Genomic DNA, 15,046 nt, shown 5'->3' with positions numbered 1-15,046 from the left:
TCTAGCCTGTATGTGTCTGTGTGTGTGTGTGTGTGTGTGTGTGTGTGTGTGTGTGTGTGTGTGTGTGTGTATACGTGTGTGTTTGTGCATGTGTGTGGGTGGGTGGGTATAGTAAGCCTGTTTCAAGGACAGAGTCTACTCTCATTGGGGAGGCAGGACACCCTGTCTGAACGGCTGGCTGCTTCCTCTGCACCCGGCCGCTGGAACACACACACACACACACACACACACACACACACACACACACACACACACACACACACACACACACACACACACACACACACACACACACTCCCTCTGCAACCTGGCACTGTGACATGGGCACACACACGCACCAATGCACACCCCTCTGATTCATACTGTATATGAATCAGATTACATGTCAAACATGGATGCTCTATGAGCGTCTAATGAATGCCTAAGGAAGCCCTTATGAAGCCCTTGTGAATGGCCTGGTCTCATACCGGCAGCCAGAGGCCCCACCGCAGCTCCTCCATCATCTAAATTTGATCTTTCTCCACAGAGGGAGGGCTAAAACTGTTTACAGCGATGTTGCGTGGTGTTTTTATGTAACCTCAGTATTGTTGCTGCACCCCGTTAACCCCTATTTAAGCAATAAGTTCTCTCTCATCGAGCAAGCCCTCTACCAACGCGAACCAGGAGCCCGTGTGGGCGCTGCACACGCCTGGACTCAGACTTGACCTCTGGAGTTCCTCGGTGGCTGACCACGCGTCCTCTCACCTCCCTCCGCCTCCTCCCCAAGCTCAATCTCCTCTGTACAACTCTGGCACCTCGTCTTTTAACCCCGGCAAGCCCGCCGCCATGTGAAACCCCATGTAACATCAACAAGCAGAGGAAAGGAGGGGAAGGGTGGCAATCGATAGCTGTGTTTTAGTGGTGTGTGTTCTCTGTGCCTGGCCTCGTGGAAGACAGTGAGCAGGAATCCACCACACACACTGCCTCGGGCACTCTGGAAGAGTCTAAACAAGACCGTCCCAGCGGGACACACACACACACACACACAAAAGCAACACACACACTGCCCCGCAGCCGCAAACGACCTACTACGCACCTCACACACTGCTGCCTTGATGATACCATTTGTTAATTTGGACAAAAAATGCAATTATCAACACTGGGGCTAATAAATGCATAATTCCTAATAATGTTTCACCACTCAGATCAGAGTTTTTTTTCTCCCCCGTTTCTTTTTTCTTTTCTGTTCCATCTACCCTCCAGCTAGCTAGCTTGTTTCTGTTTCTAGTAGTGTGAGCCGCTCATCGTTTTCTAGTACTTTCTGTGTATGTACATCTGTTTCCTCTTATTCCTCGTCCTTCTTCAGAAATCATATTTTGTTTGTTTTCCTAAAGAGGACAGGAAGTGTTGCTTTTTTCTACATCCTTTTCTGACTGACAAATAAAGGCTCCCAGAAAAGTAAAACTAAATGAGAACACAATCAATACAGAGCTGGGGGGAAGCCGCACGCACGCCCACGCAGACAGGTACGTACGTACTCACACACACACACACAGCAATCTAATCCTGAAAAAATAACGAATAATAATCCAAACACACGCTTAATATGCAAATGCGTGTTTTTACACTGAGCACGGTGTTCCATTGTTCATGCAGAAGCAGAAGAGTGGGGGGGATGAAACCCTGTGATGAGAGAGATTCACTGCAGCACTGTTAAGATAGGGAATACGAACACAAAATAATGTTTTCTCCCCTTCTGATCAATTTTTAATTTGGCCTGTGCAGGCGAGCTATTCCCGGGTCTGGGCTGGTAATAATTGGGTTTTATTGACAGCTGCCATCCCACGGGAGACTATTTAAAAGAGGTTTAACCCCAGAGCAAGTCTCAGCCTCCGCTGCCTTTGAAGGTGTCAAGTGCATTGATTTTAACTGCAGGAAACGCTGCACCTTCCACCTGGAGATTTGGGACCCATGCAGGACCTCAATTACAAGGCCAGCTCAGACCAGCCCTTCCTCTGACCACTTCAGGCACGGCACAGCACACACTCCTTCGATGCTACCCTCCCAGAACCCCAGAGAGCCTCGAAAATCCAAACCCTATACACACACACATGCCCTTCTTGTACACGCATACATACATACATACATCATAACCTAGCCCCCAAAGACCAGCATCCACCATGATCACCAGAACAGAGGAAAAACACCCTAAGATTTACACACAAGCAACATACACTGCTATTTAATGCAGAGAGCAGTCAGAGAACACAAACACACGGGAGAGTTCAGGGCTAGGGGGTAAAATGAGGGGATTTGAGGAGAAAACAGGGAGGAGGGAGAGTAGAAGGAGAGAGAGAGAGAGACAGAGAGAGAGCGAGAGAGCGAGAGAGAGAGAGAGAGAGGCCTGCTGGTATAAAGTACCACAAAGCGATGAAGTAGAGAACCAGATTTTGAAGAAGACATCAATCCAGAAAAAAAAAAAAGAAGAGCAACATGACAGAAATTAAACAAGATTCCTGTGTTTGAGTTCAGCCCGCTTCCCTGCCCCCTTTCAGCCTCCCATTGAAATTCTGGGCAGATACAAACCCCTAGGCTTTTGACACACTTTTGAAAACACCACACCCCTTCTTTCTTTCCAGAAAGTCTCCAGTGCCGAGCCTAACTGCCTAGAAAGAGCGAGGAGGGGGCGGGGTGGGAGGAGGAGGGTGTATAAATCTTATTTTCTATTAAATACTTTATTTTCAATGAAATGCAGTTGCTTGTTTTTTTCCCCAAAGCTTTTTCCTTTCTTACTCTGCGTGAGTGTGTGTGAGTGTGTGTGTGGAGCAGGAGTGAGGGTTGAGGGGTTGACTTAAGGGGGTTGTTGCGGTAGAGGGGGGTGCACTGCAGGGAGAAAGGGGGGTGATGCGAAGGGGACCGGGGGAGGGGGGGGGGGGTGAAAGGGGGGCTAGAGGTAGGGGTCAAAAATACATTCAAAACCAAACAGAAAAGAAAGCAAATATGTTACAAAATATGGATTGGAAGAGGGAGAGGGAATGTGAGAAAAAGAGGCATGGTTGAGGCTGCAGCAGAGGTACTGTATGTATTGCTGCTGTCAAATGCTCTTTTTCACTCCCTCCTGCGCTCCAAATGCCACTGGGAGAGAGCAGCTTCCTACCCCAGCCAGGTCACCTGTGACACAAGTCAGTATTCAACGTCCATCCAAGTCTGAGGACGTCGGGAGATGAGGTGGAAACTGGCCACTAGGGGCAACAGTGAGCGCTATTACCTTCAAGTAGGTAATCCAGTGATAGAAAGTTGTTTTTAAGATTTTTGTTTTAAGCCTATCCCAAATATGAACCCTTACCTTTACCATTCGGAATTAATGCCTAAACACAACCCTAACTTAAAAAATCTGGAGTTAATGCCTAAATTTAACCTTACACACTTTGACGTTTAGAACGTGGATGAACGTCTAATTCTGACGTGAGACTGTGAGAGCTAGTTGTCCTACCCACCATCCCTCCATCCATCCATACGGGAGACCTAAGTAGCCTAATAGCAAGCCTAAAGAGTGCTGTATATGTGTGTGTGCTTGTGTGCGTTTGTGTTATGCTTGGGCGGTATACCATATATATCCTGGGATGATTTTAGGAGATAAAGCAGATCGCGTCCTTCATTGCATCTGTCATATTATTTTTCATTATGAAGCTTACCAGTAGTCCCATCACATGGTGTTTGTATACAAGCACACAAGGACATTACATTACATTTACATTTACGTCATTTAGCAGACACTCTTATCCAGAGCGACTTACAAATTGGACGAGAGACCGGAGCCTTGTGAGTCACTCACTGTTGTGGAGCACACGCCAGGTGATCTGGTTACAGTATGGAATTCACAACTAAATGTTTTCCAGCTAGAAATCTTATTACTATTAAGCTAACTGTCTAAAATGTTCTAAATGCTCTGGAGTTCTGCATTTGGTTCGCTTCTTGCAAAATCAAGCTTCTCTTGGTAAAAGCAGAGAAACTCCTCCTGGATCAAGAGCCTTGCTGTCTAATATTTTTTTTGTGTGTATGCAGCAAACTTTGAGTAGCATTTTTGAGTTACTTGTATAACTTTATGAGCCGGAATGTATGTCCTGCAAAAAAAAAAATTCAGAGACTGTGGGCCCGTTAGGATTTAGCTAGCATTCGCTATGGGATTTTACATGTACTTGTTAGCATTGCTAATATTCAGATTACAGAGGCTCAGTGGGGTTTGAAATTGCACCCCTTGTGTTCAGTGCCAATATTACTGAATATCCCAGGATGACACAAGGTCGGTATGAAGGTATGGCAATCTGGATACCGCCCAAGCCTACTTTGTGTGTGTACTTGCGTGCGTGCATTTACCTAGTTGAATGTTTTCCGGAATATTGCAGACAGTATGCGACAGCATTTGCTATCCCTCCCTTTCATCCATGAATGACAACAGTGTGTTTGTCTTAGTGGTTAAGAGCATTGTGTCAGTAACCGAAAGGTCGCTGGTTCTAATCCCCGAGCCGACTACGTGAAAAATCTGTCGATGTGCCCTTGAGCAAGGCACTTAACCCTAATTGCTCCTGTAAGTCGCTCTGGATAAGAGCTTCTGCTAAATGACTAATTATTATTATTATTATTTGTGTACTGCACCAATCCACTGAGTCCTCTCACAATACCAGAACTACTAGAACCCAGCACTGCTAAACACATCCTGCCTGCATCCTCTTCTCTCTTCTTTCTTTCTTTCCCTTTTTCTCATTCTCCCTTTCCCCTCTCTCTCTCTCTCTCTCTCTCTCGCTCTCTCTCTCTCTCACCACTGGTCGGTTGTCCTCTCTTTTCTACCTTCCTTCCTTTCTCTTGCTCTCCCACTCTCTCTCGCTCTCTCTCTCTCAAAATGCAGCCTTGACAGGGCCAGAAGGTAATGACATTATGCAACAAGCAGACCTGTCCACTTTCAACAATTGAAATCATGAAGGAATAAGCTGTCATTAAGAGGGCCTCTCCCTGCAGTGGAGCTGTCAGCCGGCTGCCTCCCTCCACCCCTCTCTCCTCTCCTGCCTCCCGACTCTGCCTGTGCTGCCACTGGGGCCCGCGCTGGAGTGGGCTCCCCTCGCCTGTCACTTTACCGCCAGGCTCTGGGAATAGCGCCACTTCTACACCACCCGCAACAACTGTGCCGAGTGTGAGGGAGGGTGGTGTGAGTGGTGGAGTGTGTGCGTGTTCCGTGTGTGTATGGATACATGTGTGTGTGTGTACAGCATAGTGTTCTCATACATAAAATATATTAGTAGTCATAAATGGGTAGGTATAGCTGTCATAAGTGGGTGTAGTTTTTTTGAAACCACACACTCAGACATTGCTTATTTAATTGTCATAGTCTTGGGGATAGTGTGATAGCTTGTCATATACATAGGTACAGCATACTTATTATCCATAGTGGACGCTACAGTTAGTATTTTTCACTGTGGCAACTGATATAGCCTATAGGTTGGCGTCACAGAAATAAGCGTGTTTTGAGTAGGGCAGGTCTGATGGTGAGAGCCAGGGAAGGTTGCCCTCAGATTCACCCTGATGGGGGAGAGGCACATGCCCAGTCAGGGGGAGGGGGGACGTCTGGGGTCTGATTAACCAGCGCAATCAGCTCCTTTTCCCACAATCCACGGCTTTGCCAGAACTGATCCCATTGGATAGGAGGCCGGGGCTAAGTGTGGCTTCAAAGGAGGATGGAGAGGAATGAAAAGTGGGTTTTCTACCACTGACACATACATGGTGTGAATTCCCCCCTCTGCCGGCGATATGGCTATGTGTGCATCCGTGTGTGTGTATGTGTGTTGAATGGCTAAGGGCTCCCTTTGTCTCCATTAGAACACACTGGTAATGACTGTGGACTGCAGGGCCCAGACTGCACAGCTCCTTTGCATCTGCTAGTAGTACACATCAGGTGGGGGTGAGTTTTGAGGGGGGAGAAATTAATGAATTGTATCCCGCAATTCATCTGCACGGGATTGCCTTTGTATGCTAAATAAACAACTAAGTTAGAAAATAGTAAAACAGATTATTATAGCCTAGCACCATTCTGGCATGACTACTAGATAAGGAGAGGGGACATCTAAGGCCCTAAATCAGTCCCACCTACACTTTAGCCTTAGCTCTTCTCTTCAGACAGTACACACTCTGCTGTTCAATATCCTGTACACTAGAGCACTCTGTGGCTGTACAGCTCTCCAACAGAGGAGTCTTCCAGACAAGTGGCCAGACCGGAAGAGAGAAAATGAGAGAAGAGTGGAGGAGAGGAGGACATGAAGAATCTGCAGTGTGAAGAGGTTCTACTTGATCTCCTGGTCGGCTGTGTGTTAATCAGCCCACCTGAGATGAGAGACGGAGATAAACGTCTCCTCGTACAGTCTAGCTAGAGCTACCACTCAGTTAGTCAGAGAGGGAACTGTCTGCCTGTCTGTCTGTCTGCCTGCCTGCCTGCCTGTCTGCCTGCCTGTCTGCATGTATGTCTGTATGTCTGCCTGTCTGCATGTACAGTGGGGAAAAAAAGTATTTAGTCAGCTACCAATTGTGCAAGTTCTCCCACTTAAAAAGATGAGAGAGGCCTGTAATTTTCATCATAGGTACACGTCAACTATGACAGACAAAATGAGAATTTTTTTTCCAGAAAATCACATTGTAGGATTTTTAATGAATTTATTTGCAAATTATGGTGGAAAATAAGTATTTGGTCAATAACAAAAGTTTCTCAATACTTTGTTATATACCCTTTGTTGGCAATGACACAGGTCAAACGTTTTCTGTAAGTCTTCACAAGGTTTTCACACACTGTTGCTGGTATTTTGGCCCATTCCTCCATGCAGATCTCCTCTAGAGCAGTGATGTTTTGGGGCTGTCGCTGGGCAACACGGACTTTCAACTCCCTCCAAAGATTTTCTATGGGGTTGAGATCTGGAGACTGACTAGGCCACTCCAGGACCTTGAAATGCTTCTTACGAAGCCACTCCTTCGTTGCCCGGGCGGTGTGTTTGGGATCATTGTCATGCTGAAAGACCCAGCCACGTTTCATCTTCAATCCCCTTGCTGATGGAAGGAGGTTTTCAATCAAAATATCACGATACATGGCCCCATTCATTCTTTCCTTTACACGGATCAGTCGTCCTGGTCCCTTTGCAGAAAAACAGCCCCAAAGCATGATGTTTCCACCCCCATGCTTCACAGTAGGTATGGTGTTCTTTGAATGCAACTCAGCATTCTTTGTCCTCCAAACACGACGAGTTGAGTTTTTACCAAAAAGTTCTATTTTGGTTTCATCTGACCATATGACATTCTCCCAATCCTCTTCTGGATCATCCAAATGCACTCTAGCAAACTTCAGACGGGCCTGGACATGTACTGGCTTAAGCAGGGGGACACGTCTGGCACTGCAGGATTTGAGTCCCTGGCGGCGTAGTGTGTTACTGATGGTAGGCTTTGTTACTTTGGTCCCAGCTCTCTGCAGGTCATTCACTAGGTCCCCCCGTGTGGTTCTGGGATTTTTGCTCACCGTTCTTGTGATCATTTTGACCCCACGGGGTGAGATCTTGCGTGGAGCCCCAGATCGAGGGAGATTATCAGTGGTCTTGTATGTCTTCCATTTCCTAATAATTGCTCCCACAGTTGATTTCTTCAAACCAAGCTGCTTACCTATTGCAGATTCAGTCTTCCCAGCCTGGTGCAGGTCTACAATTTTGTTTCTGCTGTCCTTTGACAGCTCTTTGGTCTTGGCCATAGTGGAGTTTGGAGTGTGACTGTTTGAGGTTGTGGACAGGTGTCTTTTATACTGATAACAAGTTCAAACAGGTGACATTAATACAGGTAACGAGTGGAGGAGAGAGGAGCCTCTTAAAGAAGAAGTTACAGGTCTGTGAGAGCCAGAAATCTTGCTTGTTTGTAGGTGACCAAATACTTATTTTCCACCATCATTTGCAAATAAATTCATTAATCAATTTGTCTGTCATAGTTGACGTGTACCTATGATGAAAATTACAGGCCTCTCTCATCTTTTTAAGTGGGAAAACTTGCACAATTGGTGGCTGACTAAATACTTTTTTCCCCCACTGTATGTCTGTCTGCCTGCCTGTCTGTCTGCCTGCCTGTCTGTATGTCTGTATGTCTGCATGTCTGCCTGCCTGCCTGCCTGCCTGTCTGTCTGTCTGTCTGTCTGTCTGTCTGTCTGTCTGTCTGCCTGTATGTCTGCCTGCATGTCTGTCTGTCTGTCTGTCTGTCTGCCTCCCTGCATGTATGTCTGTCTGCCTGCCTGCATGTCTGTCTGCCTGCCTGTCTGCCTGTATGTCTGCCTGCCTGCCTGTCTGTGTCTGCCTGCCTGTCTGCGTCTGCCTGCCTGTCTGCCTGTATGTCTGCCTTCCTGTCTGTCTGCCTGCATGTCTGCCTGCCTGTCTGCCTGCATGTATGTCTGTCTGCCTGCATGTATGTCTGTATGTCTGCATGTATGTCTGTATGTCTGTCTGTCTGTCTGCCTGCCTGCCTGTATGTCTGCCTGCCTGCCTGTCTGCCTGCATGTCTGTCTGTCTGTCTGTCTGTCTGCCTGCCTGTCTGCATGTATGTCTGTCTGTCTGCCTGCCTGTATGTCTGTCTGCCTGTCTGCATGTATGTCTGTCTGCCTGCATGTCTGTCTGCCTGCCTGTATGTCTGTCTGCCTGTATGTCTGCCTGTATGTATGTAGGTATGTATGTATGTATGTCTGTCTGTCTGTCTGTCTGTCTGTCTGTCTGTCTGTCTGTCTGTCTGTCTGTCTGCCTGTCTGCCTGTATGTCTGCCTGTCTGCCTGCATGTATGTCTGTCTGCCTGCATGTCTGTCTGCCTACCTGCCTGCCTGCCTGCCTGCCTGCCTGCCTGCCTGCCTGCCTGCCTGTCTGCATGTATGTCTGTCTGCCTGCCTGCCTGTATGTCTGTCTGCCTGCCTGTCTGTCTGTCTGTCTGTCTGCCTGTCTGCATGTCTGTCTGCCTGCCTGCATATATGTCTGTCTGTCTGTCTGCCTGCCTGCCTGCCTGCCTGCCTGCCTGCCCGCCTGCCTGTCTGCCTGCCAGCCTGTCTGCCTGCCTGTATGTCTGTCGCCTGTCTGCCTGTATGTCTGCCTGCCTGTCTGCCTGCCTCGCTTCCACTTTTCCTAACCACGTAAACCAGAGTTTTTCCTGGTCTGGTCATATGGTCAGGAAATAACTCCTGGCTTTCCTCCAAACACCTTCGCACCTTAGACGCCTCCAGTCGTCAGGGCTGTCTACCACACTCCAACAGTAGTAGAGTAGGGTGAAGTTGCCCTCTAAACTGATCTTGGGTCAGTTTAGCATTTTCCCTACTAATGGTTAAGGTTATGATTGGGAGAGGAGGAGCTGATCCTAGATCTGTACCTAGGGGAAATTTCACCTGGGAGCGCCAACAGTAGCGGCTACTAGCTAGGTATCCAGCTCCATCCCAGAGTAAAGCCAGAGTGGAAGGACTTCCTGTAAATGCCATGATGACGATGTGTCAGGGCGTAAGGATACGGCTCGTTTTATCATGATGAATGGACACGGCTACACACAGCGTTCTCTATATCTCGCCTGTCACTTTGCGTCTGAGGAACGCAACTCTCCCGGCAAATGTAATAATAACCAGTCGTACTGTAACACACACATCTCTGCTCCAGTCGCGCCTGCAAATAAACTTAGCCATCTGCGCAAGTCTTTATGACATTTAGAAGGAGGGAGAGAGGGAGAAAGCAGGGATCTCCCCTAAGTCAATTTGAACGGTGGGCCGATTAAATTAGGCAGGAAGCTTAGACCAGGTTGACAAATGAGCGCTGTGATGAGGGGGGAAATAAGAGCGTGGAGAGAGGGGCTTCCGGCGCGCTAACGCAGACCTGCCATACACGAGGGCACGGGGAGAAGAAATGAGAATCTAAATTACACTTCACACAACATCGGCATCACGGCTCACGCTAAAACTTCACCTGGGTTTACACATTATGGATGGGAGTCTGTGGAGGAATGTGCCTGCCCTAAAATAAGGTTTTTCATTGGAGAGAGCCCTAACAAAACAATAGAATACCTCTCTGTGGCAGAGAGAAGGAAGTGAAAGGAGAGATTCAAGGTGGTCTAAAAGCTTCCCCAGTCTTTTAAGCCTAGTTTACTCCTAAAGGCCATTCTTCACATCACCACCCTTATTACTACAAAAACATACTGCTTCCACCCCCCCCACCCTCTAAGAGCGAGAGAGGTAGAGAGAGAGAGAAAGAAAGAGAGAGCGGTAGAGAGAGAGTGTTTGTGCGTGTGTGTGTGCTGTGTTGAGGGGGGTGCCATGCTAATCAGGGAGCACAATGATGTGAAGCCGCTGCAAACCTGAGGGCTGACCTGCAGCTAAGACTCCACACAGACAGACATACAGAGACAGACAGACAGACAGACAGAGACAGACAGACAGAGAGAGAGATCACAGCCTAGCACACTGAACTGCAGTGCTGCAGCCGCCAGTGCCACACATAGGGGAATACAAAGAGAGATAGAGAGGGGGTGGGGGGGGGGGGGCTACAGGCCTACATACTCTCACAATAACCCGTTTATAAAATGACAAAGTATTCAATACAAATCAAAAAGCAACTAAGACATATATACACCACAGAAATAGGCTACAGGCCTACATACTCTCACAATAACCCGTTTATAAAATGACAAAGTATTCAATACAAATCAAAAAGCAACTAAGACATATATACACCACAGAAATGACACAGAATCACATTTGCAATGTCCCTTACACACATGCACACACACACACACACACATGCATCCACACAAACATTGTGGCCTAGACCCATCTAAAAAGCCCCGGCCAACCTACAGTACAAGAGAGCTTCGTTGACACGGCCCTAACCAACCAGGCTACCATAAGTCACGAGGCCACACCCAGTTCTGCCATTCACAAAGACAAACAAGACCCATACCTAAACACAACCTGAAGAGCCACCCCATGGTAACCCCAACCACCCCTGCCAACCTAACACCTCTATACCCCTGGCAGGTTACCCTCAGTGTCACCCGGGTGGGCGGTGCCCCTACCTCCTGGGCGCGGGTGATGAAGGGGATCTGTGTTCCTGAGTCAAGGTCTTCGTTGATGATGAGGCGTCGTGCCCACTGGCCGGCCCGGACCACCCCGCCCCCCTGGATGAGCACCAGCAGCTTGGCAGGGTTGGACATGGCATCAGCACTCAGGTAGATGAAACTCCTGGGCTCCTCCTCTGTGGCATCCGCCTGGTCACATGACACAGTATCATCCTTTCATTAGTACTGCAACTTAAACAAATATGTAATCAAAATCATTTGAAGTACAGTCCTCGGAAGTAAGCATGGCCCTGTTAGCATGTTTTTGGAATAGGGTTGGGGGTCTGACATCCTCCTTGGTAACAAATAAGTCCTTAAAAAACATCTAGTGTGTGCGTCCTCGACTGCCCTCGGACCCTTGGATGGACGCAGTCCCCAGTGTGCCTAGAGGAATCTCTAAAGAGACACACACTGTCCATAAAACCACGGGCGGCAGCTGCAAGAACGTAATCCAAGCAGACAAAGAAAATGGAGGAGGAGAAATCTCAGCCTTTCTTCTATGTCGTTCTCTCGTTCCCTCCTCCTATACTTGGCCCCGGTTAATCTGCGGTCACAAGTTCAACTCGAGGCAGGTGGACCGACCCACCACTACCACACACACACACACACACACACACACTAGAACAGAATGATTTTCCAGTGGAATAATGAGATAAAATAGGGCAGGCAGAGTGTAAAAAGTGTATAGGTGTAATAAAACTGGGTTAGCTAGGTGATTTATAGGTCGTTAGTGCCGTTACGGTTACTCCCTGCGCCAGAACAACAGAGGTCGTAAACATTCACTATAAACAGGGCTAGAAAAATTATCTGAGCTAATACGAAAAGGACCAATCTTCCTCAGAAAGAAAGAGCAACAGGGAAGTCAAGCCTGTGTTGGATGTTGGGATGAGCAGAGAGCAAGAATACACAGCTGACAGCGAATAAAGTCCCCTTGAGCGCATTTGAATGCAAAACAGATTAAGCAACAGCTTTTCTGACTCGGGAGACGACGTGTCACAATACAGTTAATTTGTTGAGGAGACACTTTTGGACAAAGAGAGAGATAGAAAAGCTTATTCCTTCTCCCCAATCCTAGTTTTCGCGGGACACTCAATATCATAATCATTCTCAGAAGCCGACGCATTTACGTCAACTTTCACATTAATATCCCCTATAATCTTCAAGGGCGTGAATGAAAGGCCTGAATGCCTCATTTTTCACTCACAATACTTACTGGCACGATTTCTTTTGTCAAGTTGCACTTCGTCTCCAGCAGTTCGTAAACATAATGCGTGATGATCTGAAAGACAAAGAAAAACAAACTACTAACAACAATGGCACAGTGTGCGGTACACATCTCATGTACAGCAACACAACAGTATGCAGCTTGAGTGAAGAATAATGCACTTTTACTTTGTTTGTGTATACAGTGTATTTGGCCCCTACACAGGCAGACGGTACTGTATGTGTGAGCTAATTGAAAGTGATTGGAGTTGGCCGTGCCGTGCTCTTCGAGCTCAGAGCTCAGTGCAGTCCCGGTATAGAGGCAATGGAAGCCAAGGGAGGAACTCTGTGATATAAGCACCGAGCTGATGTAAGATATGTTTATCCTCCCAGCCACAACACCGAGGAACTTGTATACAGTGCAATTTCAACCCCAGGCCAACGGTTTCATGGTTCAACGACATCAACAACTTTCTTTCTTTTTACCCCATCTCCTCCCCTTCTTTCTTTCCCTCCCGCTCTAAACTCCTCGGCAGCTGAAAACATAAGGGCTTTTGTGGCATCGTTTTTTTTGGAAGCAAATGAGAGAGGGATGAGGGAGGAGGAGAAATACTTTCTGTCGGCCGTGTTTTGGCGTGTTTATAGTGGATGATGATGATGATCTCTCAGCTGTGGGGGTATTAATCAGACGTGCCCAGCCTGGCATGGAATGGCATGGGGGTGCTGTGATGTGGTATAGTGGCCCACACGGGTGGGCGAGGACAGGGGTGTGTAGTGTGGCATGGTGTGGGTGAGGTCTGTGGCGTCAGGGGGCTGTGGGTCTGCTGTGACCACAGGGACAGCTGGACAGGCCAAAGTCAGGTGCCTCCCTGTCCTCTGTGTTTGTGTTAGCTTTAGCTTGACTCTTCAGAGCCCCACAGGAAACCAGGGGCAGGGAGGGATAGGGGCGCCATGGAGGCAGAGCATGTCAGGTCTAAGCCCTGAGACACAGGCACACACAAACTGAGTGACCACTGTCACACTGTTGCCTAGGTACTTAAACCTATTTACAAAGCTTTGCAGCATCATCAGTACAATACAACATAGTACACCCATATCCCGAAACTACCAGAGATAGCAGGGACTCAGTACGGTATAGTCTCTGGATACAATACAATACTCCACAACATTGTGCAGAGTTAAACCAACACCTAAAAGTTCAGTATTCAAAGCCCACAGACTCCTCTAAGCAGTCAGAAAGAAAATACTAATACCAATCATTATAACCTCTGTTAAAGCTAAAAGAAACTCAGTGCTAACCTGATTATGTGTCTAAAGAAACACATTATGGACAAATGATGCCATGAGATATGATTACGAAGGATTAGCCAATCGCAGGCCTGGCGGACAGACCAAATGAGATGACAGATCTTACCATTTGACCCGCTAGATGAGGAATTCTCCAAATGGTAAGAGATATAGCTGCGGCCGCATCAGCTAATTCACTAAATGTCAGGATCCCTGATGAAGACTAAAATGAATGTGAGGCTCAATATGAGAGTTTTTAATGGCATCAATAAGCCTTGCAGGAAATTTCATTTGTGCTACATTATTTGTTCAGCGCCTCAGGTGGCCCGGAAACCATCTGATGTGGAAAAAGAGAAGGAACGGGGGAGGTGGAGGAGAGGGAAGTGGACTGAGAGCGTGTGTGTGAGTGTGTGTGTGTGAGTGTGTGCAAGCGCGTATGCATATGTAGGCAGAGCACGCATGAAGCATAGTGTATATGTGCTGTTTCGTGTGTGTCCGTCCGCCGGTACACAGAGGTCTTTGTTCAGGTTGACAGACAGGCCCAGGGTCAGGATACAGGGGCTTGCTGATTGGAGTCAGATGAGGAAGCACAGCTCTGAGATCAGTATCGCTCCAGGACCGGATGAGAGAGCGAGAGGGAGCAGACCTTAGAGTCCACACACAAGCCCACAATAACAAACACCACAGAGGACTTTTTTCTTTCTTTATTTCACCCTTATTTTACCAGGTAAGTTGACTAAGAACACATTCTCATTTACAGCAATGACCTGGGGAATAGTTACAGGGGAGAGGAGGGGGGATGAATGAGCCAATTGGAACCTGGGGATGATTAGATGGTCGTGATGGTATGTGGGCCAGGAATTTAGCCAGGACACTGGGGTTAACACACCTACTCTTACGATAAGTGCCATGGGATCTTTAGTGACAACAGAGAGTCAGTACACCCATTTAACATCCCATCCGAAAGACGGCACCCTACACAGGGCGATGTCCCCAATCACTGCCCTGGGGCATTGCAATCTTTTTTGGGGACCAGAGGAAAGAGTGCCTCCTACTGGCCCCCCAACACCACTCTCAGCAGCATCTGGTCTCCCATCCAGGGACCGACTAGGACCAACCCTGCTTAGCTTCAGAGGAAAGCCAGCAGTTGGATGCAGGGGGGTATGCTTCTGGCAACATGGTCAACATGGACGACATGCCCACAGAGTCAAAATATCATACTGATGGGAGCTGTTAACTACCACACACACACACACACACACACACACACACACACACAGGCAAAGAAGCGCAAACAAGTTCAAACACACACACACGCTACAAGAAACTTCACTACTACGAGAAAATGGCTACCATTGCTGCGCGGGCCTCAGCCATCGCTCTCTGCAGCCGATCAGCAGCATAAGCTACAGCACTTTGTCACTTCATTAACACA

General features: G+C 47.7%; 1 protein-coding gene across 4 annotated transcripts in view; it reads right to left on the bottom strand.

The window, feature by feature from the left end:
- The window catches only part of fam172a (family with sequence similarity 172 member A), a 205,046-nt gene that overhangs the window by 171,617 nt on the left and 18,383 nt on the right, over positions 1–15,046 (bottom strand). For all 4 annotated transcript variants that reach the window (XM_041904537.2, XM_041904539.2, XM_041904541.2 and 1 more), the window contains exons 5-6: positions 12,335–12,400; positions 11,080–11,271 (exon numbers count right to left, since the gene is read on the bottom strand). In XM_041904537.2, coding sequence (XP_041760471.1) covers positions 11,080–11,271; positions 12,335–12,400 — 258 coding nt within the window. The remainder of the gene's footprint in view (positions 1–11,079; positions 11,272–12,334; positions 12,401–15,046) is intronic.

The sequence above is a fragment of the Coregonus clupeaformis genome, chromosome 18 (assembly GCF_020615455.1).
Source record: "Coregonus clupeaformis isolate EN_2021a chromosome 18, ASM2061545v1, whole genome shotgun sequence".
Taxonomy (NCBI): domain Eukaryota; kingdom Metazoa; phylum Chordata; class Actinopteri; order Salmoniformes; family Salmonidae; genus Coregonus; species Coregonus clupeaformis.
This window is presented reverse-complemented; position numbering and strand designations above follow the sequence as displayed.